At 43.6% G+C, this 27,181-nt stretch overlaps 1 protein-coding gene across 2 annotated transcripts in view; it reads right to left on the bottom strand.

Moving 5' to 3' along the window:
* Positions 1-27,181, bottom strand: part of itgb5 (integrin, beta 5) — a 70,792-nt gene that overhangs the window by 31,764 nt on the left and 11,847 nt on the right. For both annotated transcript variants that reach the window (XM_084180061.1, XM_084180060.1), the window contains 5 exons: positions 24,009-24,170; positions 16,859-16,954; positions 15,136-15,225; positions 12,525-12,659; positions 6,064-6,493 (listed from right to left, as the gene is read on the bottom strand). In XM_084180061.1, the coding sequence (XP_084036187.1) occupies positions 6,064-6,493; positions 12,525-12,659; positions 15,136-15,225; positions 16,859-16,954; positions 24,009-24,170 (913 nt within the window). The remainder of the gene's footprint in view (positions 1-6,063; positions 6,494-12,524; positions 12,660-15,135; positions 15,226-16,858; positions 16,955-24,008; positions 24,171-27,181) is intronic.

Raw genomic sequence — 27,181 nt, 5'->3', positions numbered from 1 at the left:
TTACATGCTGGGCTGTCTGCCAAGCATGAACCCAGAATAGGTTGACTACTAATTGCTGTGTGTTCAACAAACTACAAATAAAACACTAAATCGACTCCACAGCTGTGCCAAAACGTTTAATGAACTGCTACTTCAGCCTTGTAGAACCTGAGATCCTGTTCCAACTATGTTCCAGTCAAAAAGATCAAAGTGATTGAGTGAAATCAGACTACTACTGGGCAGAGAGTAGGTGCTACAGTCGGTAGTAGCAGGAGCTACAAATCATGATGGTTATTGAGTACCGGTATAAGCTTTGTTTCAACTTGTTCATGTCCCTGCTAGGTCTGTTAATGTAGCTCCACCACACCTAATCCCAATGTATATCGCTGCAGGCTTTTCATACAATCAGTATAGGTCAGACAGCAGTACTGCAACCTAAAAATACATATTAATCATTTCTGTAAATGTGTCAGATTTAACCAGTCAGCTAATAGTTCCTGGGCATACAGATAAAACCCAAACCGCTACCCCTCTGCCTTCCTAGATCTAACTGTAACCCTCATGCCTCTGGCACCACCCAAAAGATGGCCTTTAGTGTGTCTGTACAGTATTTTCTATTGGCTATGTCTATAAACTAAAGTGCTGAGGAGGATAATAGGAGAAGCTGTAGGATAAAGGACGGCTCTACAACATTTTGACACGTCAAGCAATAAAACCAAAGTGCTTGCATGTGCCAAATGTTTTGCAAACACAGGACTAGTTACAGTCTAAGCTAACTATTTTGAAAAATAGGCCAATCATGTCAGAGCGAGATTGGAAGCCTGCTAAATGCTTTAATTTCAATAAGGCACAGTCACTGTCGTGCCAGGCACACACTAACATTAATAAACACATATGTTCCCATTTACTGTTTAAATCCTCCATCTCTACCCAGCTTTTACAAGGCTCTGAGGCTGCCGATTTATGGGAAGGGGTTTGCGGGTAAAGTGCCAGTCTGGAAAACAGCCATGCTATTTCTGGCGTTTGGTGCTATTGAGTGGTTTGATTGTTACCGATAAGCAGCTGTAGATGTGTGACAGAGCAGAGGACCACAAAGTCTAGGTTTACGGAGGCCTCGTCAAAGGCAACCGACACACAGACTTAGCTGATCCATGCTTACACAGAAAGACGCAAATAAATAAAAGTTTACTGTTGCCTCTATGAACATCTATCAACTCTCTCTCACACCCTGGTAATCACCCTTTCATACTTTACTGTAAGTGATTCAAAGACTAATTATATCCATACAGTACCCATCTATCTACACCTACTTCATCCTCCAGATATCCTGACAGAGACTCAGCACAGGCCTTAGGGCAGAGAGTCTGGCCTTGCAGAAGACACTGAGGTTAAGATTGCATGAGAATCAGCAGACCCAACACACGCACAAGCACACACATACACAGTGTGGCCCCTGTGAGAGGTTACTGACATCAATCCTTCCCTATCCTTGCTCCTGCCAGACCTACTAACTTCAGAGACTGATTAATGCCCCTGACCTTCATTCTACAGGCCACTGTCTTAGTTTCACAAGAACAGGGCTGCCTTTGCACAGCCATAAGAGGTTATTTGACTGTGAGCTCAGTATCACACGGTCAACCTTGTCCAGAAACTACCCCTAGCCCCATACAGACATCTTTGAAAAGCAAGTCTGGTAAAGAGCTTTTTTTGTCTTAAAGGGGCAGTGTTGTATTTTGAGATGACTTATTCAAGCATAAGTAGCCAATAGGCAGAGGGTAGCATAATTTGTCTGATTCTCTGTAATAATGGTATGGGAATAATGATGCATTTTATTATGTAAAGTGTTTTTTTGCATCAAACAACAACATTTTCAGTCACCTTGTCTGAAGGACAAGTGGATAAACAGGTTAATGTCGAGCTCTGCATGTTTTTTTCCAAACGTCTCATGGAATGTAGGCCTACATTGAACACCACACATTGGCTGCTACTGTAAGTTGAATGATATAACAGCTATTTCCATGTTAAAATGTTATGGGATGCATTTTCTCCATTGTTTTTGATGGCAGGCCACTCTGGTAGGCCTACATTATGATCAAATAGCCACAGTAGCCTACTTGGCCACTGTTAAAACAAACTTAATACCTTCTAGGCACTTACCGTTAGTTCCGTACATCAATAGTGAATATTCCCTCTATCCTATCAGAGGGTAAGGTGGAACTTTGTCTATAAACATCTCCCCCCCAAACACACACACACACACACACACGCACATCCCACCCAAACCAATTGAAACCCTTCCACTCATTCAAAGACACTGGAAGCAGCGGAAGACCACCAGTGTTTCATTTAGTTTATCTAACCAGGTGCAGAGATACAGTAGCTTATCAGTGCAGCTCACAAAAACACATTTAGAAAAGGTGAGTGAAGAGACTAAAAACATAGTCTCTCAAACTATTTCAAACTATCAACTTCAAATTAAGCTGTGAATAGCTAACCTCTGACTGAGCTTTGTAAATTATGGGTTATTATTATTAGCAGTTTGGCCATTTTGTGGACTAAATATTATAGCGGATACTTCAAATATTGTATTGACCCATTCCCAACTACATTAAATACACCAGTTGATTGAATCATGGGTTCGATGTGGGTGTAATTGGTTCAGGCGTGTACAGCTGATGACACAGCCACACTGACAGTCACTGGCCAGAAAAACAAGACTGTAGGGTCTATGGAGGTTTGGCTTGGTGCTATGTTATATCACCACAGCACCAGGCAGCACAGACATGACAACAGCAACAGCTGGGTGTGGAGCGTGCCTGGCCTCCATCTGTCTGTCTGTCCTCCTCACTCTCACTCTACTCAGAGGGCCAGGGCAAACAAGAGCATGGCTGCTAAAACTATCAAAGGAGGAGAAGGTATCTAGGAAGAGAGTCCTTTCCTCCAAAGAGCAGAAGGAAACAACGACAACATACTCAAAAACATAAACCAGGATAATGAAAAGCCACTGTACAGTAACAATAGATACTGAAATAGTGTGGGTAAAAGCTCAATGATATAGCTACATTCCAGAAACACAAAGAGAGGATGGTACAGGTTGGCACAGTCAAGTATCTGTGTATTTATAAACGCAGTAAAAAGATTCTGGTAACAAACAAAAAAAAGTGTACTGTACTACGATACAACCTCTGAGAGCTCTATTTACAAGAAGAGTGGGACCCACTCCTGTCCCTCTCCACAGCTGTCGTTAGTGAGTAAGCAGGAACCAATATTCTTGGTTCTTGGAGTCCTGGCCTGGGCCTGGCGTGCGTTTTGGCCCAGTGACAAGGTAATCAGATCAGACGGAGGGAGGGAATCGTCAAGGAGAGGGAAAAGAGTCAAGGCCCTAGTGAGAAGGAGCCGCTTCCTATAGGCCTGGCTGCTACACTGGTCTCTAGCCTAACCCCTGACCCCATCAGCCTCATGTAGGCCTGGCTGCTACACTGGTCTCTAGCCTAACCCCTGACCCCATCAGCCTCATGTAGGCCTGGCTGCTACAATGGTCTCTAGCCTAACCCCTGACACCCTCAGCCTCATGTAGGCCTGGCTGCTACACTGGTCTCTAGCCTAACCCCTGACCCCCTCAGCCTCATGTAGGCCTGGCTGCTACACTGGTCTCTAGCCTAACCCCTGACCCCCTCAGCCTCATGTAGGGCTGCTCTCTAACCCCTGAGGGAGGTCAAGTATGCTGGTGTAATTTGCCCTTTCTCAATAGGCTAAAAACATTTCCTCTCCTTACATTTGACATTTTAGTCATTTAGCAGACACTCTTATCCAGAGCGACTTACAATAAGTGCATTCATCTTAAGATAGCTTCATTGCACCAATGCAATACACTCATCTCAAAAGAACTAGAGGGCAGATTTTAAGACTCTTTGAGAAAGAGCCAAATAGCCTCAGTCTCACCTACTAACAGTCAGTTTTCAATACTACCAGGAGTTGTTGCTACTACAAGTAGCTATTTAAGTATCAATACCAACACGGGTGAGTTCTGCCCAAATAGCGTGTCAGATCTACAGGCTGATACCTACTGCTCTGTTTTACTGATATGGTGATCAGTCTGGATCCTGCAGTTCAATCCAAACCAGCTTTTCTTCCCAACACAACACAGAGCAAATGAGCTGCTATAATCTCAGCGTAACCAATCTAACCTGTGCACAATACTGTTTACAAGGCATGTAAAAGGAGAGGAATGGGACTCTGTACAGAGGAGTCTGAACCTCCCCATAACCAGCTGTGGGTTTAGGGGACCAGTGGTGGTATACAGAATTATTTTACAACACTGTTTATTACACGATTAAGTAACAGTGCCAGAGAAGTGTGGGAGAGAGGAATATAATTCAGATTCATTAGGAACTCATTATAGACTGAGACAACCATACACTGAGGGGAGGTGTGTGTGTGTGCACGAGTGTGTGGGTGGCCACAGAGCGTACTGGACTGTTAAGATTTAATTACTACCCCACCCCTTTCAGTTATCATCCTACCCTAAGGGCCTGCTTATGGTCTGACCAACCGACAAACAAATGGTCCATTTTGTGTTTGTTCGCTGCTCAGTCCTGCTGACTAAACGAAACAAGGCACTTTAACTGGGTATAGACCCACACATTGTATTTGGCAATACACAAAGCACTGAGCAGGGCCTCCATTACAAAGCTCTCTCTGTGGTTTGGTGGAACAGCCGTTAGCTTGGGGATGAGCCAGGGGCCCTTGGCCAACTTCCAGCAGGTCTCGACCCAAAACGCACTGAGGCTACTTGGACTGGACCCGATGTTCTGGGAATCCAATAGGACAGCCTGTTTAGTATGTCACTAAGTTGCTCCCAGCAAGCATCCCTGCCTGCTGCCTAGGCCAGTGTGAGAGAAATCTAGGGCATGGGCTTCAAAGCAAGCAAGACCCTCAGGATGGAGAAAATAGGATTTGTGGTCGACATCAGCACATGCACATTTAATCAATAGAGCACATGAATAGTCTGGGGAGAAAAAATAAAGAATAGAAAGAGGAGGGGAATTTTGGTGGTTGGAGGAGTGCAGTTCTGTTCAGAAAGAAACACAGAATGGATCTTTCAGCTCTGGTCTGGTTCTAGAATTCATTCCTGAATCCTGCACACAGCCACCCCAACTCTCCAGAGTCCCAAAGCACCTAGAGAACACAACTCAGCTAGAGATAGTAAAACATGAACTGCACAACAAACGAGCTCCCCGCAGCTGCTCCTAAGCCTCTATTTTGGGAGGCTAGCCAATACCCCGCAGGTGAGCATTTTACCTTTCCCGAAGAAGAAATTCAGGATCAAGAGATCTTTACTGTAAAAAAACACCCTGAACAGGTATGGTTCAGTATTAACACACACAAAAAGTACCCTTTCACACACACAACAGTAGCAGACCTGCAGGGCTGTGTTCAACGCTGCACCACTAACAGGCTGCTTTTCCTCTAATAAATTCAGGTTGATGTTTATTGTCATGAGTCTTGCATTGGAGGCAGAAAGAACTGAGTGGTTTCCGCTAGATGAGCATGCTGCAATGTCAAAATTGTCTATATCGTAAAATTAATGAAAACAAACATTTGCTTTTTAGTCTTCATTTAAGGTCAGGCATTAGGGTTAGCAGTGTGGTTAAGGTTAGGGTTAAAATCAGATTTTATGACTGTGGTAGTGCCAGCTAGTGACCACTCTGCAGAGCTGCCTCCAGAACATGAGTCATCTCAATAAATGCCAACCTGCCTAATAAACACCAATCAGAGTGATGTGGTAACAGACCCTGGCAACAACATCCCACCTGCTCACTACTATCGTAATATCAAACAGCCTTGAAGATCAATAAACATGAATTGAATGAGTCTCTTAGCATCAACATGACAGCACAAGCCAACTTAGACACTCAATAACAACACATCTAGGGCTCTAGGGTTTCTGCACATCAGGTACTGAATGAATCACTACTGTGTATGTCTGAACAATTTATTTTGTACACATGCAGAAGTAGAGAGGAGATTCAGCAATTTGGAGAGTTAGGTAGCGGCAGTGCTCCCTTCTCTTTGCACACCTACCTGAGCAGAGGATGCCCTTGTGTCGGGCACAGGAGAAGTCGTCACACTCGCAGAAGGTCCCGTAGATCTTCCCGAACTCTGACTCGTAGCAGAGGCACTGGTTACAGCTGCACTCCCCTCTCCCACCACAGATCTGCTTCCCTTCCGCCTCCCTACAGGTGGTCAGGTACATGCTGCCAGCCTCACCCTCCTGGCACTCACAGCGGGCGCCCAGGTAGCCCGGATCACAGCGGCAGGTACCACAGGTGTACTGTCCGATGGAGCTGCAGCGGCTACTGTTAGCCTGGGTCCAGTCGGTGCAGCCACAGTCACAGCGGTAGTCCACTGACACCTCCAGACGATCCTTGAAGCCCACAGGTTTGATGGTGAATCTCTGCTGGGTGCCTGGGGCGGGGCAGCCCCTAGCGTCCACACTGACGTTGAAGGACACCTGGAAGAAATTAGAACAGTACAACAGGGTTACTATATGGACTGGACTTACACAAGTTGCCACAATTTCTCAATCAAGGAGTTTTACACAAACCAATGTCATAGTGACTATTAGTCATACTCATAACTGAATTTTAAAAAAGCCTCCACAACCTGGATCCATCACATTTACACCATCTACCTCCAGATGAACCTATTTTGCTCATATTAAGGCTTGGCTGTGACAGGACTGTGAACTACATAAATTATGACCTGCAAGCTATGTTTATACGTGTGTGTGTGTGTGTGTGTGTGTGAGTGTGTGTGTGTGTGTGTGTGAGTGAGTGAGTGAGTGAGAGAGTTCAGAGAAGAGATTGTGGCTTTGAGTCAGTTAGTTGATTAATAACAGCCAATTCAAGCAGCAGATGACAGACAGGACAGGACCTCCACCCATTTAATTGCTCTGAGGAAGGAAGTCTGAACAAGACAGAAACTCCACCCTCCCTTTAGATTGGCCTGTCTCAACAGGAACAGTTACGTTGATTGGAAGATGGTGCTGCAGTGGATAGCAGTCGTCTTACGGGCTCCGGAATAATTCTGCTATTTTTTGTGTGTTTTTTATGCTGATCCCCCAAAAAATTGAACATAATGTCTCCGCCATCATTTTTTATGACCAAAAACAGCTTTTGGACACCAGGGGCCGGATGCACCAGTTGAGTTTAATGGCTGTGAAAGGAGAAAACTGAGGATGGATCAATAACATTGTAGTTACTAACCTAATTGACAGAGTGAAAAGGAAGCAAGCCTGTATGGAATAAAAATATTCCAAAACATGCATCCTGTTTGCAACAAGGCACTAAAGTAATACTGAAGAAATGGTGGCAAAACAATTAACTTTTTGTTCTGAATACGAAGTGTTATGTTTGGGGTAAATCCAATCCAATACATTACTGAGGCACACTCTCCATATTTTCAAGCATAGTGGTGGCTGCATCATGTTGTGGGTATGCTTGTAATCGCCAAGAACTGGGAATTTTTTCAGGATAAAAAAAGAAATTAAATGGCGCTAAGCACAGGCAACATCCTAGAGGAAAACCTGGTTCAGTGTGCTTTCCACCAGCCACTGGTAGATGAATTCACCTTTCAGCAGGACAATAACCTAAAACACAAGGCTACAATCTACACTGGAGTTGCTTACCAAGAAGACAGTGAATGTTCCTGAGTGGCTGAGTTAGTTTTGACGTAAATCTACTTGAAAATCTATGGCAAGACCTGAAAATGGTTGCCTAGTAATGATCAACAACCAATTTGAACAGATCTTCAAGAAATTTGAAAAGAATAATGGGCAAATATCATACAATCCAGGTGTGCAAAGCTCTTAGAGACTTACCCAGAAAGAATCACAGCTGTAATCGCTGCCAAAGGTGATTCTAACATGTATTGACTCAGGGGTGTGAATACTTATGTAAATGAGATATAAGCTATAATAAGTGGAGGATAGTCTACGCCCAGGAATAGCTCATAGAAGGGAATATGCCCAGGTGGTGCAACAGGTATAATCTTTACGTCCGCCTAGAGCACATTTTACGTTGAACGTAGAGTTACGACCAACTGGTGCAATCGGCCACAGATCAGCGATCACTAACCTCAATCATGTTATTTTTACTCATTATTATTCACTGTGTATTTATTCCTCGTGTCACCATTTGATTGAAGTGCATTACTGTTTTCTTCTCTGTAGCTCAACTGCTACAGCAACCATCTCCAGTGTGTGTGTGTGTGTGCGCGACTGCCTGTCGTTGATGAGGCAGTGTGTTATTCTTTGTGGTTTCACTCCCTTTAGATGGGATAATGGTGTGAATTCCTCCAGTTAAACTGATACTACCATAAATCTACAAACCTGCAATGTACAGTATACGTGTCAGTTGATATATCATCACTTTCCATAAAACCTTAGAGTGTTTTCCAAAGCGCCAGAGGCAAAACATCTTTAAACTGGGTAATTCTGCCCAAAGAAAACATAAGGATCGACTTCAATAACATCAAATAGAATACATATGAAATGTGGTTAGCTTTTCAATACTTAATACAGCTCTGGATGAGAGCATTGATACTTTCAACCACAAAAACATTTTACTGAAGAGAAAAGATAATCAGAGGCAGCTGTAGGGGTATTTCAGGAAGGATGTCCTTCCATGAGGTAGGTCTGATAAGGTTCACTCTTCCACATCAGTCTCTTTCTCCCAGTGGTTCTAGATGAGTGAAGAAGCACACACACACACACACACACACACACCTGTCTACAGGAGGCCTATGTGTCCTTTGGCAGTGTCGAGCCCTGCGGGGTCGTGGGAGGTGGAGAGGCAGGGATGTGAGGATGTGAGGGGGCACATACTGTGCTTTGAAGTTTAGCTCCCGAGTCTGAAGGCCACAGCCCTCTGGACTGCAGCCCCAAAGCCAAACACTCAGATGCTTGGGCCGTGTTGATGTTGGCAGCAGCTCTGCACGCAACGCAAGGATCTGAGTCTTCAGGAGAGAAAGAGAGCGTCGGCCTGTCACTCAGAATACAGGACCTTTCGCGCTCGCTCTATGGGTATCAATTTCTTCCATCTTCCCTTCCTCTTTCAATGAGAAGTGAACATCAACTGGCTTAGTGGTGAAGAGGTCACAGTATCACAGACCCTGCTGGGTGAGCCTCTGTGACTAATATGAAACGCTGTACAATATTAAGCAATGTGAGGGTGGGGCTGTGTGTGGAGTAAACACTTATGACATCATCAACCTGCGACATCTGTCCAACCCAAACCATTGATCTAGTTAGTAGGTGATCAATGTCCATAGGTAATACGGAAACATGAGTCAACTAAGAAAATAACAACATCAACAAAGCTATTGTCATTCACAAGCACAACATGGTGGAAGAACAGGATGTGACAGCAGAGTTGTGGTATGTTCCTCCTGAGTACTAGACAAGCCTCCAATCAGAATCCACAGGAAGGAAGGGCCCACATAACACATGGAAGACAATACTAACCTAATTGACAGTGAAAAAAAGGAAGCCTGTATGGAATAAAAAATTTCCAAAACATGCATCCTGTTTGCAACAAGGCACTAAAGTAATACTGAAGAAAATGTGGCAAAGCAATTAACTTTTTGTTCAGAATACAAAGTGTTATGTTTGGGGTAAATCCAACACAACACATTACTGAGTACCACACTCCATATTTTCAAGCATAGTGGTGGTTGCATCATGTTATGGGTATGCTTGTAATCGTTAAGGACTGGGGAGTTTTTCAGGATAAAAAATAAACCGAATGGAGCTAAGTACAGGCAAAATCCTAGAAGAAAACCTGGTTCAGTCTGCTTTCCACCAGACACTGGGAGATTAATTCACCTTTCAGCAGGACAATAACCTAAAACACAAGGCCAAATATACACTGGAGTTGCTTACCAAGAAGACAGTGAATGTTACCGAGTGGTCGAGTTACAGTTTTGACCTAAATCTACTTGAAAATCTATGGCAAGACCTGAAAATGGTTGTCTAGCAATGATCAGAAACCAATTTGACAGAGCTTGAAGAATTTTGAAAAGAATAATGGGCAAATCTTGCACAATCCAGGTGTGGAAAGCTCTTAGGGTGAGACTTACCCAGAAAGACTCAACTATAATCGCTGCCAAAACGTGCTTCTACAATGTATTGACTCAGGGGTGTGAATACTTATGTAAAGGATATATTTCTGTATTTCATTTTCAATAAATGTTTGTATTTTTAATTTTTTACATTCACTTTGTCATTATGGGATATTGTGTTTCCATTTAGAATTCAGGCTGTAACAACAGCGTGTAGAATAAGTCAAGGGGTATGAATACTTCCTGAAGGCACTGTACAGGATCTTCATTTTGTTGCTGAGAAATGCAGATGAGCTTCATGATTTACATAAAGTCACTGAAAACCCGCACTAAGACACGGTTATATTACCATTGCACTTTTCATGTAGCCTAATAGCCTAAACACTGATCAAGCAACATTATGGACTATACTGGTCAAATTAAGATCCTACATCTATATGGGACATATTTAGTACTGTTTAGGGTTTGAGAGTGTTGCAGTGAAAGGAATGTGGGCTAACACACATTTCTGTTACCATGATGTCTTTGTTCTTTAAATCACCTCTGCTTTCACCAACCCTTCTTTCTCCAACTTTTGTTGTGAGGACATTGACATGCAGCATCAGGGCCCAGAGCAAGGCTGCAGCCAGAGACCCTGTGACTGACACCTGGGAGCTTTCCCAATTCCTCCTCCCTCTATTCCTTGCATCCTCTTTCCTCACCTCCTTTTTAGGAGGACAGATTGGCACTCAGAGGCCTACGCAGCAAATACCCCCGCTGCAGAACAAAAGACAGAGTTAGACCCATCACCCTGGCCATGCAGAGATGGGATTCCCGCATTCACTACCATTATTAATTCACCCTCCATCCCCACACCCATTCCCTACATTCAATTAAGACAAATAAGGAATCAGTGAGAGAGACACTGGGGCTTTGGGGAGAAGAATTCCACAGGGTCGGATCTCTGCGTGGTGGAGTGTACAAAGTAGCCCCTTGCTAAGAGTTTCAATAGATCTTGTACAAATCCTCATTGAGACCCCTGTAGAGGGGCCTGAGGATTTGAACAGTGCACAATTCAAAGTGATTAAAATGTGCAGTGATCCCACGTCACCTGACCTTTCTTAAGAGTTTTGTTCGCCGAAACAAAGGAAGAGAAGAATGCATTCCATCTAAATGGCAAGAACATGTTGGAACACAATTAAAAGCCAGCTAAAATATTCTCCTCCTGTCAAATTATTCCCTCCCCCCCTCCCACCCCACACATGTAGGTCTACTCCCACTAAAACGCTTTCTGTGGAGGCTACTGATCTCCCATAGACTACTTTATCCAAAGCCATCCAAAATAGCGTATTTGGAGGGCTATTTGGAAAGCACAACTGATTTCCAACTGCAGTGTTCAGAAGCCAAGAATAAGTTCAGTCAGTTCAAACTCCCACTGCTATCCCAGGAAGAGGATGACCCTTGCCTTGAGAATGGCCAGTATCTGTCGAGACAGAGTGTGTATGTGTGTGTTGGTTAGAGACAGCAAGTTATGGAGTTCCAGAGAAGGGATGGACACCATGACTTAAGTTTTCCAAAACAAAAATAAGCATTTTTGCCACCCCGTTTTGCTTTCTTCTGAGGGAAAGAATATGTTTGCATTTTTTCAGTCACCGATCTGCTCATGTCAAATGCATTAAGCAGAAAAGAGAAGGGTCAAATTTGAGCACACACACATGTTAACTGTTAAAGAGAGTTAGCAAAGCAGCACAACAACATTGTTGTCCTGAGGTGAACTGAACTGTCCCGGTCTCCCAAACTTCTCTCTCAAGGCACTCAGCCTGGGTGATTTTCCTTAAGCCCGTCTAGAGTTTAACACAAGGCCGATATCGCTCCTTTAGTAATAAGGGAGGCTGAGATTTAGTCTCCTGGCAACTGCAGTTTAATTTAATCAAACAGGAACTCCAAACTTAAGAGGATTGAAAGGTCACACAGTGTATTGCCAGTGCTGCCAAGTCACAACTTGCTTTCTTTAGTCAGTTATTCGCTGGCTGGGTGGATGATATCCATGATATCCCTGTCAGCGTTGCAGAGAGACATGCCACTGGGCTAACTAAGCTTTAATGCAAATACCACATGAGGCATCTGTCCACAGGCTGGAATTACATCCTGTTACAGTTGTGTTGCTTCATTCACACGTGTCCATGACATAACAACCAGGTCACTTCCTGTATGTTAGGCAGGAAGGGAAAGTTTCACTGGGTCACTATCAGGCAAAGCTGCAAACTCGGAAGTTCAACAATTACGGTCCTAAAAATCTGATTTTATAACCAACCCTAACCTTTGATGAAGACCAAAAAGCGTATTTTTGTTTATATACATTTTCACGATATAGTCAATTTTGACTTTCCAGCTTGGCCATATAGTGCAAACCCATGGGAAGCCAGGAGGCCTGTGAGACTCACAGTGTCTCCGATCTTGAGGTCGGCACACTTCCTGAGGCCTGGTAGAGGCTGTCCGTCCTGACAGGTGGCGGTGAAGGATAGACTGAGGTCTTCAGGTTGATCCCACACAGTCAGCTCCACTTTGGACCGGATGTTCTGGAGGGACGACACAGAGAGAGAGAGAGACAGCCAGAGAGACAGAGACAGAGATTGGATGAACTCACAGATGCATTTGCCTTGAACACAAAAACACACAGACAGATATACAGACACACACGTATGAATAAGTACTTTTGACATTTGCATCAAAGTAGTAAATGTGTGATTTATTTGAAAACAAGACAGATGATCCACTGGTCAACTATCCAAACAAGTCTGATCAAAGACTCCTAAAAATAGATTTCCAGTCTGTCTGTATATTAGAGTTGGCACATTGGAAACCACCAGGGAACCTTACTATTTGAATGTTAAATGCTTCCAGTACCCCTGGCACTGGATCCACTCAGAACCACCACCACTCAGTATTTTATAATGAAACCAGTAAGAACCTGTTATTCAATCTGTTAGCAGTCAGGGTGGAAAAGAGAGAAAGAGAATTGGAAAGAGAGTAAAATGCCTTGGTTAAGCAAGATTTATACAGTTCATTCCGTCTTGTGTAAACCTCCCCCAAACCTACAGCGGTTCGGTTGGCATGGATGGAAGGGGGGCGTGGCTTTGCTGCTACATGCCAGCCGTGTCTGTACTTTATGTGCAAGTGTGCGTTCACTCCAGTGCATCAAAGCTACAGAACTGTGAAAGGGGGTAATCAGCACCATGCCTGACTGACAGATACCCATGATTGATCTCTGCCCTGCTTTGGCCTATTTTGGAAAAATAACACAATGAACTGATAACTAAATGTGTTGAAATACCTAAATGCCTATGTGCTCAAACTTCACAACACTCAACAAAGATACAATTACGATACAAACCAAATGTGGTGCCATCTGCCCATCGAGTAAAGTGAACAGAATGTAGGCTCAGCTGGTAGAGCACGGCGCTTGTAACGCCAAGGTAGTGGGTTCGAGCCCCGGGACCACCCATACACAAAAAAAAATAAAAAAAATGTATGCACGCATGACTGTAAGTCGCTTTGGATAAAAGCGTCTGCTAAATGGCATATTATATTATTATTATTATAGGCTACTTTACAACACAACATCATCCATATTGGACCCCTCAACACTGCCTGATACCATTATCAGTTGTAGACTAAACTCTTGTGTCCTTAACTATGCAAAATGAAGTTGTTGTTCTCTCAAACACAGAAGGAAAAAATGCTTGACTGAAAAAACACAGCTTGATTGGATAATATTTTTTGGGAAAGTTGACTAAAAACAGGCAAATACTTTGGTTTTAAAATATTCAAAATACATGGAGAAAGAGATTATTTTCTCCCTTAAAATGTTTTTTTCTCTCAACTAGTCAAAAAAAGTGAATTATATAACTGCTTTCCTGCAGTGCATTAAAGGCTAAATCTGCCATTTCAACAGCCTGACTCTGCCAGTTTGTTTGGTAAGCTGAGGTATGGGGCTGGAGCAATGTAGCCAAACCACTCTCAAAATCAAAGACTGTGGCTTTAAGATCCCCTATATGGCCAAACCAGAGCCACAGTGTCAGAGTACTTACTCAGTGATCTAGGGTCAGGTTTTAGTCAACAGACCTCAGCACAATAATACAAGACAGGATTATTCCATGCTTTGAGAATGGATTATGAGAGTGTCTTCTGTGACAATTATAAACACTAACATCCAATTATAATTCAACACCATTTGAGGCCCCGGCTTAACTTTGGTAGAATGAAGATTATAGATTTATCATGACCCATAAATTGAAGACTGGTGGTGATTTAAATCTGCTATTTATATTGTTGATCTTTCCATAAATGTGAATTGTAAACGAGGACAACAAGATGTAAATCTCCTAACACACCAGTCTATAGCCGTTTATCCAGCACAGCAGAGCTGTGACCTCATTTATTCAAGAATGTTGCCAGGACAAATATTTAGCAACTTTATGAAAAACAGCCGGTTGGATCCTTGGATTAAAATATTGTGTTTAAAAACACACAAGAAGCCCTTCTAGAATCCTTTTCAGGCCCTTCGAAAACCCTTCCTTCAAAGTACTGGAATGATGGAATCTATTTCCTGTATGGAGGGGACTGGGGAGTAGCAGGAGGGTCTCACCGCCTCAGTGTCCATATACCTGCTTCTTGTTCAGTAACCCTAAAGTGCTAGTGCATAGTTAAAGACACAGGGCCGTAGTGTGAGCCAGGAGTAGTAACCCCCAGATCACCACAGCAAATAGGGGGGGCTGGGTGAGGCTCTCCATATCCAATGCTAAAGCATAAACATTCAACACTTCCTCGTCCTCTAGACACTGGGGCCATGTTCAGTAGGGCTCACAGTTTTGCAATGGAAAACAAAAATGACAGGTTCAGGGAATACCTGTCTGTTTCCCGGTTTCAAAATGTGTTCAACCAACTGTCAACCAAAATCAATTTCAGAAGAGGACTGCTGAGCGACATTCTCTTTCCTTCTCAAGCACACACACAATATGTGCTCTAAATGGGAGAGAACGCGCATTTACTTACATTGTAGGCATTAACGATGAGTTGGATGATGTTCTTGGAGTCCTGATCCAGAATCTCCACTGTAGTTCCAGGTATCAGTGCTGTGAAATTCTGCATAAACATGAGATATGATTTTTTAAATTAAATAAACAAATATTTACAGCAATTAACACAATATCAAAGGCCACCATTCACACCAAACTATACACACCATACACAGCTACTCTCAATATCTATAAAAAAAAATTACAGTGTCTTGCAAAAGTATTCATCCCCCTTGGCGTTTTTCCTATTTTGGTGCATTACAACCTGTAATTTAAATTGATTTTTATTTGAATTTCATGTAATGGACATACACAAAATAGTCAAAATTGGTGAAGTGAAATGAAAAAAATAACTTGTTTCAAAAAAATCTAAAACATAAATAACGGAAAAGTGGTGCGTGCATTGTATTCACCCCCTTTGTTATGAAGCCCCTAAATAAGATCTGGTGCAACCAATTACCTTCAGAAGTCACATAATTAGCTAGATTGCACACAGGTGGACTTTATTTAAGTGTCACATGATTGGTCACATGATCTCAGTATATATACACACCTGTTCTGAAAGGCCCCAGAGTCTGCAAGACCACTAAGCAAGGGGCACCACCAAGCAAGCGGCACCATGAAGACAAAGGAGCTCTCCAAACAGGTCAGGGGCATAGTTGTGGAGAAGTACAGATCAGGGTTGGGTTATAAAAAAATATCAGAAACTTTGAACATCCCACGGAACACCATTAAATCCATTATTAAAAAATGTAAAGAATATGGCACCACAACAAACCTGCCAAGAGAGGGCCGCCCACCAAAACTCACAGACCAGGCAAGGAGGGCATTAATCAGAGAGACAACAAAGAGACCAAAGATAACCCTGAAGGAGCTGCAAAGCTCCACAGCGGAGATTGGAGTATCTGTCCATAGGACCACTTTAAGCCGTACACTCCACAGAGCTGGGCTTTACGGAAGAGTGGACAGAAAAAAGCCATTGCTTAAAGAAAAAAATAAGCAAACACGTTTGGTGTTCGCCAAAAGGCATGTGGGAGACTCCCCAAACATATGGAAGAAGGTACTCTGGGAAACTGGTCAGAATTGAAGGAATGATGGATGGCGCTAAATAAAGGGAAATTCTTGAGGGAAACCTGTTTATCTTCTAGAGATTTGTGACTGGGACAGAGGTTCACCTTCCAGCAGGACAATGACCCTAAGCATACTGCTAAAGCAACACTTGAGTGGTTTAAGGGGAAACATTTAAATGTCTTGGAATGGCCTAGTCAAAGCCCAGACCTCAATCCAATTGAGAAACTGTGGTATGACTTAAAGATTGCTGTGCACCAGCGGAACCCATCCAACTTGAAGGAGTTGGAGCAGTTTTGCCTTGAAGAATGGGCAAAAATCCCAGTGGCTAGATGTGCCAAGCTTATAGAGACATACCTCAAGAGACTTGCAGCTGTAATTGCTGCAAAAGGTGGCTCTACAAAGTATTGACTTTGGGGGGGTGACTAGTTATGCACGCTCAAGTTCTGTTTTTTTTGTCTTATTTCTTGTTTGTTTCACAATAAAAAATATTTTGCATCTTCAAAGTGGTAGGCATGTTGTGTAAATCAAATGATACAAACCCCCCAAAAAATCAATTTTAATTCCAGGTTGTAAGGCAAGAAAATAGGAAAAATGCCACGGGGGGTGAATACTTTCGCAAGCCACTGTACCTTGTAAATGACATAGAGCCTTTTAGTCACAGCGAAGATGAGATAGATGTTGTTCTCCGCCAGCTTCTCTCCCAATAGAGCCAGAGAGGGATAGTCCTGCAGACAGACAGAAAGATAGATATAAATGCATGGAAGAGGATGTTAGAGGCATTTCTTCAAGTTCTCATTAGTTTCGCTTCCATTTCACCCCGTCAGGAAGTTAGTGAAGGGAAGTCATTGCTCCTCTGATTCCAGTGTTGTGTTTACATTAGAGTCCCCCGACATTTCATTTCTCACCAGCAGAAAGAAGGACAAAGAAGCCTGAAGTGATTTAGACCTATTTATTTACAGCTCTGCACAAAAGTTGTGCATTGAAGAGTGAATCCTAACTTCCACTTAAGTCAAATTTACACTATAGCCAAGGCATGACTGAGTAAAATGTGTAAGCATTTAATAAGCAATCAGATTTGAGATTTTTGGCTTCAGTAAGCCTTTATTATTGTGTACATCCGAATCAATCAACGGTGAGATTAACACTTGAAATGGGCCGTGAGGTTCAACGGTTTCACTGAAAAACGGAGTGCTGTTCTGGGAAGCACCCATTCTTCCATCCCACATTCAGATGAGATTAGGGGAAACATGTTTAGCCTGTTTGGGGATGAATCAAACTGAGGATCCATTGATGATGTAGTCTTGATTTGTGTTGGAGTACCTCCACTGAACTTAATGTGTTGAGACGTAACATGACTCTACCAAGCCCAGAGCACCAAATGACACACAGCAGAACAGGGGCAGCAAATAACTATAGAAAAATGTTGTGATTCCGGGAGAATACAAAAACTTGAATTTACTTAATCCATTTTCATATCATTGAGTTGGATTGGTTGAAATGCGCATGATGTTAATTATCTTTTTATTGCATTAGCTCCTCGGAAATCATATGTAAACTCAAACTGTGCATAAACATATCTCTTTGTTTATGTGATGCCCTCTCATCGTACAAAATCCAAAACCTTTTTAGAACAAAAAAAATGTGCTTCACGTGGCTTTCACCATTTCTTTATGTCCTCGCTTAAGACTGCTGAGCTCTCGCCCTAACTACTGTCTAAATTAACTCCTAAGTGAACTTCCCTGAGTTCATTAAAGTTTTACCTTCAGCATCATATGGCTGTCCGGAGATAAGCAGCAGCAATAAGACATGAAGTGAGTTCCCAATAAAGTCAGTTGGCGCTCCACTAGGAGCAGAGCAAGGCTCAGGGAACTAACATACCTCAGAGTTTACATTGCATTCCTCCTTATCTAAACCTAGACTGGCTCTGGCCATCATCAAAGAATCAGACCAGCGGTTGAAAATCTTTAGTCATTGATGTTAGCTTTACCTCAAAGCAATCCATCTGGACCAAGTCTATTCTTGAGAGCTGCTGCTTGAGTAGGGAATTTGAATATCTATTGAACAAGCCTAGCATCCTAGTTCTATATTACACTGACAATGTGGATAAAAATGACCCACGTCAAATAAGTTACAGTGCGTAGAGAAGAGTTGACTGTACTCTATAATTGTGTTTGTTTGTATGTGTTTAATAACATAGGTAATCATGTTGTAAACACCTTTTCTTTTTTTTCACCCCCTTTTTCTCCCCAATTTCGTGATATCCAATTGCGATCCAATTACCATCTTATCTCATCGCTGCAACTCCCCAAAGGCTCGGGAGAGGCGAAAGTCGAGTCATGCGTGCTCTGAAACATGACCCGCTGCTTCTTAACACCCGCTCGCTTAACCACGAAGACAGCTGCACCAATGTGTCAGAGGAAACACTGTTCAACTGACGACCAAAGTCAGCTTGCAGGCATCTGGCCCGCCACAAGGAGTCGCTAGAGCACGATGGGCCAAGGAAAGCCCCCCCGCCAAACCCTCCTCTAACCCGGACGACGCTGGGCCAATTGTGCTCCCGGTCATCGTCTCAACACAACTAAACAATAGCTGGAACGACCTAGCGAACAGACGCGAACTGGCTGAGTCGATTCAGTGGTTAGCTTTGCACTTGGCTGGCTAACAATAGCTGCTAGGGGTAAGTTATAACCTACATTTGTGTTTTGTTTTTACATACTGGTAACCAGAGTCTTTCAAGGGAATTCGGGACATGGGTGACTAGTTAACGTTAGCTTGGCTCTCTCTGTGTGTTCGTGCCATCTCCGACCACTACTTTGTATCCTTTTCTCTCCCGCTCTCCTCCAACACTACTCACTCTGCCCCTACTCAGATTGTAATGCGCCGTCGCAACCTTCGCTCTCTCTCTCCCGCTACTCTCTCCTCTTCCATCCTATCATCTCTTCCCTCTGCTCAATCCTTCTCCCTCCAATCTCCTGATTCTGCCTCCTCACCTCCCTTTCTGCATCCTTTGACTCTCTATGTCCCCTATCCTCCCGGCCGGCTCGGTCCTCCCCTCCTGCTCCGTGGCTTGACGACTCATTGCGAGCTCACAGAACAGGGCTCCGGGCAGCTGAGCGGAAATGGAGGAAAACTAGACTCCCGTCGGACCTGGCATCTTTTTACTCCCTCCTGTCTACATTTTCTTCCTCTGTTTCTGCTGCTAAACCACTTTCTACCACTCTAAATTCCAAGCATCTGCCTCTAACCCTAGGAAGCTCTTTGCCACCTTCTCCTCCCTGCTGAATCCTCCTCCCCCTCCCCCCTCTGTGGATGACTTCGTCAACCATTTTGAAAAGAAGGTTGACGACATCCGATCCTCGTTTGTTAAGTCAAATGACACCGCTGGTCCTGCTCACACTGCCCTACCCTATGCTTTGACTTCTTTCTCCCCTCTCTCTCCAGATGAAATCTTGCGACTTGTGACGGCCGGCCGCCCAACAACCTGCCCGCTTGACCCTATCCCCTCCTCTCTTCTCCAGACCATTTCCGGAGACCTTCTCCCTTACCTCACCTCACTCATCAACTCATCCTTGACTGCTGGCTATGTCCCTTCCGTCTTCAAGAGAGCGAGAGTTGCACCCCTTCTCAAAAAACCTACACTCGATCCCTCCGATGTCAACAACTACAGACCAGTATCCCTTCTTTCTTTTCTCTCCAAAACTCTTGAGCGTGCCATCTTTAGCCAACTCTCTTGCTATCTCTCTCAGAAAGACCTTCTTGATCCAAACCAGTCAGGTTTCAAGACTGGTCATTCAACTGAGACTGCTCTTCTCTGTGTCACAGAGGCTCTCCGCACTGCTAAAGCTAACTCTCCCTCTTCCTTCTAGACCTATCTGCTGCCTTTGATACTGTGAACCATCAGATCCTCCTCTCCACCCTCTCCGAGTTGGGCATCTCCGGCGCGGCTCACTCTTGGATTGCGTCCTACCTGACAGGTCGCTCCTACCAGGTGGCGTGGCGAGAATCTGTCTCCGCACCACGTGCTCTCACCACTGGTGTCCCCCAGGGCTCAGTTCTAGGCCCTCTCCTATTCTCGCTATACACCAAGTCACTTGGCTCTGTCATATCCTCACATGGCCTCTCCTATCATTGCTACGCAGATGACACACAATTAATATTTTCCTTTCCCCCTTCTGATAACCAGGTGGCGAATCGCATCTCTGCATGTCTGGCAGACATATCAGTGTGGATGACGGATCACCACCTCAAGCTGAACCTCGGCAAGACGGAGCTGCTCTTCCTCCCGGGGAAGGACTGCCCGTTCCATGATCTCGCCATCACGGTTGACAACTCCGTTGTGTCCTCCTCCTAGAGTGCAAAGAGACTTGGCGTGACCCTGGACAACACCCTGTCGTTCTCCGCTAACATCAAGGCGGTGACCCGATCCTGTAGGTTCATGCTCTACAACATTCGCAGAGTACGACCCTGCCTTACACAGGAAGCGGCACAGGTCCTAATCCAGGCACTTGTCATCTCCCGTCTGGATTGCTGCAACTCGCTGTTGGCTGGGCTCCCTGCCTGTGCCATTAAACCCCTACAACTCATCCAGAACGCCGCAGCCCGTCTGGTGTTCAACCTTCCCAAGTTCTCTAACGTCACCCCGCTCCTCCGCACACTCCACTGGCTTCCAGTTGAAGCTCGCATCTGCTACAAGACCATGGTGCTTGCCTACGGAGCTGTGAGGGGAACGGCACCTCCATACCTTCAGGCTCTGATCAGTCCCTACACCCAAACGAGGGCATTGCGTTCATCCACCTCTGGCCTGCTGGCCCCCCTACCTCTGCGGAAGCACAGTTCCCGCTCAGCCCAGTCAAAACTGTTCGCTGCTCTGGCACCCCAATGGTGGAACAAGCTCCCTCACGATGCCAGGACAGCGGAGTCACTCACCACCTTCCGGAGACACTTGAAACCCCACCTCTTTAAGGAATACCTGGGATAGGATAAAGTAATCCTTCTACCCCCCCCTTACCCCACCCCCCCAAAAAAATAAAAAATATTGTAAAGTGGTTGTCCCACTGGCTATCATAAGGTGAATGCACCAATTTGTAAGTCGCTCTGGATCAGAGCGTCTGCTAAATGACAAAATGCAAATGTAACACTGCAATGCGGTGCCTTAGACCGCTGCGCCACTCGGGAGGCCGTACACACCTTTTCTATTCAAATACTATCCATACTGTCTATACACACCATCATATACACTACCGTTCAAAAGTTTGGTGTCACTTAGAAATGTCCTTGTTTTCAAAAGAAAAGCAATTTTGTTGTCCATTAAAATAACATCAAATTGATCAGAAATACAGTGTAGACATTGTTAATGTTGTAAATGGCTATTGTAGCTGGAAACGGCTGATTTTTAATGGAATATCTACATAGGCGTACAGAGGCCCATTATCAGCAACCATCAGTCCTGTGTTACAATGGCACGTTGTGTTTGCTAATCCAAGTTTATCATTTTAAAAGGCTAATTGATCATTAGAAAACCCTTTTGCAATTATGTTAGCACAGCTGAAAACTGTTGTGCTGATTAAAGAAGCAATAAAACGGGCCTTCTTGAGACTAGTTGAGTATCTGGAGCATCAGCAATTGTGGGTTCGATTACAGGCTCAAAATGGACAGAAACAACTAACTTTCTTCTGAAACTCGTCAGTCTATTCTTGTTCTAAGAAATGAAGGCTATTCCATGCGAAAAATTGCCAATAAACTGAAGATGTCGTACAACGCTGTGTACTACTCCCTTCACAGAACAGCACAAACTGGCTCTAACCAGAATAAAAAGAGGAGTGGGAGGCCCCGGTGCACAACTGAGCAAGAGGACAAATACATTAGTGTGTCTAGTTTGAGAAACAGACACCTCACAGGTCTTCAACTGGCAGCTTCATTAAATAGTACCTGCAAAACACCAGTCTCAACGTCAACAGTGAAGAGGCGACTCCAGGATGCTGACCTTCTAGGCAGAGTTGCAAAGAAAAAGCCATATCTCAGACTGCCCATCTTAATCTTTTCTTTTTATTGGCCAGTCTGAGATATGGCTTTTCTTTGCAGCTCTTCCTAGAAGGTCAGCATCCCGGAGTCACCTCTTCACTGTTGACATATTTCTGATCAATTAGATGTTATTTTAATGGACAAAAAAAATTGCTTTTCTTTCGAAAACAAGGACATTTCTAAGTGACCCCAAACTTTTGAACATTGTGTACATATATATTTATATTCCGGACTCTGACATTGTTTGTTCTGATATTTTTGTGTGTGTATTGTTGTGTTCAGTATTACTGCACTGTTGAAGCTAGAAACATAATAAGCATTTCTCTGCACCCGAAATAACATCTGTAGAATATGTGTACGCGACCAATACCATTTGATGTTATAGCCTAGTTGTGTTATAACTGTCATATTATAGCTCTATAGTAATGATGTTAATGATTGTATAGCTTAATAGTAATCATGTTATGATATTGTAGCTCCAGAGTAACCATATTATAATGATGTTATAGCTCTACAGTCACCATGTTATAATGATGTTATAGCTCTATAGTAACCATGTTATAATGATGTTATAGCTCTACAGTCACCATGTTATAATGATGTTATAGCTCTACAGTCACCATGTTATAATGATGTTATAGCTCTACAGTCACCATGTTATAATGATGTTATAGCTCTATAGTAACCATGTTATGTTATAGCTCTATAGTCACCATGTTATAATGATGTTATAGCTCCATAGTAACCATGTTATAATGATGTCATCTCCCGTCTGGATTACTGCAACTCGCTGTTGGCAACTCGCTGTTGGCTGGGCTCCCTGCCTGTGCCATTAAACCCCTACAACTCATCCAGAATGCCGCAGCCCGTCTGGTGTTCAACCTTCCCAAGTTCTCTCACGTCACCCCGCTCCTCCGCACACTCCACTGGCTTCCAGTTGAAGCTCGCATCTGCTACAAGACCATGGTGCTTGCCTACGGAGCTGTGAGGGGAACGGCACCTCCGTACCTTCAGGCTCTGATCAGTCCCTACACCCAAACGAGGGCATTGCATTCATCCACCTCTGGCCTGCTGGCTCCCCTACCTTTGCGGAAGCATAGTTCCCGCTCAGCCCAGTCAAAACTGTTCGCTGCTCTGGCACCCCAATGGTGGAACAAGCTCCCTCACGACGCCAGGACAGCGGAGTCACTCACCACCTTCCGGAGACATTTGAAACCCCACCTCTTTAAGGAATACCTGGGATAGGATAAAGTAATCCTTCTACCCCCCCCTTACCCCAACCCACCCCCCCCCCCTAAAATAAAAAAATAAAATAGTAAAGTGGTTATCCCACTGGCTATAAGGTGAATGCACCTATTTGTAAGTCGCTCTGGATAAGAGCGTCTGCTAAATGACGTAAATGTAAATGTAAATTTTTTTATAGCGCCATAGTAACCATGTTATAGCTCTACATTCACCATGTTATAGCGCTACATTCACCATGTTATAATGACGTTATAGCTCCATAGTAACCATGTTATAATGATGTTATAGCTCCATAGTAACCATGTTATAATGATGTTATAGCTCCACAGTAAACATGTTATAATGATGTTATAGCTCTATAGTAACCATGTTATAATGATGTTATAGCTCCACAGTAACCATGTTATAATGATGTTATAGCTCCATAGTAACCATGTTATAATGATGTTATAGCGCCATAGTAACCATGTTATAATGATGTTATAGCGCCATAGTAACCATGCCTCGTCTTACCATCTTGGTGGAGCCGCTGTACTCGTTCTTCTCATTCATATGGCACTCTCCATCATGGGGCTGGACCAGGCCTCCCAGTTTACCGTCCAAGGCCAGGTGAGGGACATCGTCTGTGGCAAACACCAGCAGGTGGAAGGCCTCCTTCCTCCAACCTATCCTCTCCTGCACAAGGGAAGAGATGGTCACTTCACTGAAAGTTTTAGAGACACCTAACTGAGGTCTAAATTAAAGCTAATTTACACTTCATCCGAAAATGTGGTCGTGGCTTCGTATGGAGGGTGTGATGCAATTGCGGAGCCTCCGGAGGCACTGGGAGGCCAAATCAAGCTCCGTACCGCATCGCTGTGTGCCTCTCAAATTCTATAACAATGCGGAGGGCTCCGTATAGCTCCGTATAGCTCCACATTGACATGATTGTTGACGGTAGGTGGGGGCAACTTCCTTCACAAAAGCTCTGCTCCGCTAAGCGCAAGAAGTATGAAAGCCCTGACGTCTGTGGAGGATGCATCGCAGTAAATGCTGAACGGCCGATGCAGATGTCGGATTGACCATGCAGCGCCTTTTAGTCTCCTCCAGGTTACAGTAGGCTATGTAGCTTTGTACTTTGGCACAGAGGGATCAGTCCATGAAATCAAAACAGAGAAAATACAGGCTTGATAACAAAAAAAAGAGACAGGTTCATTCTAACTGATCCTTGTTAATTATTGATTGAAATTGATGATATAACTGTTCTATAAATCCTTTATATAAAGTGTTTGTAAAATACTTAATGTAAAAAGACCTTGGCACAACAACAAACACCTAGCTGTTAGTGCTGAGCGATTAACATAAAGGTCGGTTATTTCTGGGGTTTTAAACAACTAATTGACTGACGTCGGTTCAATTATTTGAATTACATTTTGTTACGTTTTTTTTCCTGTGAGCTCGATGCTCAGTTTCTGTAGAGATTAATCAGATCAAGCCCGAACTGTGCGAGGTATACTGAACAAAAATGTAAATGCAACATGTAAAGTGTTGGTCCCATGTTTCTTGAGCTGAAATAAAATATCACAGAAATGTTCCATACGCACAAAAACCTTATTTCTCGCATATTTTGTGCACAAATGTTTACATCCCTGTTAGTGAGCATTTCTCCTTTGTCAAGATAATCCATCCACCTGACAGGCGTGGCATATCAAGAAGCTGATTAAACAGCATGATCATTACACAGGTGCACCTTGTGCTGGGGACAATAAAAGGTCACTCTAAAATGGGCAGTTTTGTCACAATGCCACATATTTTGAGGGAGCGTGCAATTGGCATGCTGACTGCAGGAATATCCACCAGAGCTGTTGCCAAAGAATATAATGTTTATTTCTCTACCATAAGCCGCCTCCAATGTCGTTTTAGAGAACGTGGCAGTACGTCCAACCGGCCTCACAAGCACAGACCACGTGTAATCACGCCAGCCCAGGACCTCCACGTCAGGCTTCTTCACCTGCGGGGTCGTCTGAGACCAGCCACCCGGACAGCTGATGAAACGGTGAGTTTGCACAGCCAAATAATTTCTGCACAAACTGTCAGAAACTGTCTCATCTGCGTGCTCATTGTTCTCACCAGGGTCTTGACCTGACTGAAGTCTGCGACATAACCGAATTCAGTGGGCAAATGCTCACCTTCGATGGCCACTGGCACACTGGAGAAGTATGCTCTTCACTGATGAATCCCAGTTTCAACTCTACCGGGGAGATGGCAGTGTGTATGGCATCGTGTGGGCGAGGGGTTTGCTTATGTCAACGTTGTGAACAGAGTGCCCCATGGTGGCGGTGGGAGTTATGGTTTGTATGGGCAGGGATAAGCTACGGACAACAAACACAATTGCATTTTATCTATGGAAATTTGAATGCACAGAGACCCTGTTACGAGTTCCTGAGGCCCATTGTCGTGCCATTCATCCGCCGCCATCACCTCATGTTGAATTATGATAATGCATGGCTCCATGTCGCAAGGATCTGCCACAATTCCTGGAACCGGAACATTTCCCAGTTCTTCCATGGCCTGCATACTCACCAGACATGTCACCCATTGAGCATGTTTGGAATGCTCTGGATTGACGTGTACGACAGCGAGTTCCAGTTCCTGCCAATATCCAGCAACTTCGCACAACCATTGAAGAGGAGTGGGACAATATTTCACAATCAACAGTCTGATCAATTCAATGCGAAGGAGATGTGTCTTGCTGCATGAGGCTAATGGTGGTCACAACAGATGCTGACTGGTTTTCTGATCCACTCAACTACTTTTTTTATTTTTAAGGTATCTGTGACCAACAGATGCATATCTGTATTCCCAGTCATGTGAAATCCATAGATTAGGGCCTTATTTATTTAAATTGACTGATTTCCTTATATGAACTGTAACTCAGTAAAATCTTTGAAATTGTTGCATGTTGTGTTTATATATTTCTTCAGTGTAGTAGGGAGTTGTAGTTTCCAACAGGCCAATATTGTACATAGTTTAGCGCAGAAAATGTGGTAATTAACTACAATGACTATAATCCATTGCGCGCCCGCTTACTTGTCCGGTCTGTGTGGAGCAGACACGGAGACCTCGTTGAGAAGTGAGAATGTGCGAGAGGGATAGAAAGCATACCTGAAAATACATTATCTAAATGATTAATAGTTGGCATTCAGCAGTCAGAAAAATGTACTTTGAAGAACTACTAAAAATAGTGATTTATTCAGAGAACATAGGCAGCAGCTGTACAGAGATGTTTACTTGGAATTAAATAAAGTCATCAAATAAAACAAATATTTTATTAAAGTAAAGTAATGTGAATAAATGAATTACACAACAACTAATATATTTTATATTAAAGTAATGTGAATAAATGTTGGTTAATAAGTGATAAGCAGTAACGGGCAGTCACAACCACCATGGGACTTTTATTAATTGGTTTATTCTGTGTTTTTACAGCATTCAACCCACATAATGTATAGTGCATTTAATGTCTGAAGAAATAATCGAAACCCATGATTCTTTTTTAATAATTCAACCGAAACAGACCTCAAAAAGCACTAATCGCTCTGCACTACTAGCTGTAAAGACAGTAGTTCATGCCCCTAGAAAACACTGTCACTTCATTATTATTAAGACCAGAAAAGGAAACCCTATCACTTTCCACCAGCTTGACA

The sequence above is a fragment of the Coregonus lavaretus genome (genome assembly GCF_964263955.1).
Source record: "Coregonus lavaretus genome assembly, chromosome: 16".
NCBI classification, from domain to species: domain Eukaryota; kingdom Metazoa; phylum Chordata; class Actinopteri; order Salmoniformes; family Salmonidae; genus Coregonus; species Coregonus lavaretus.
This window is presented reverse-complemented; position numbering and strand designations above follow the sequence as displayed.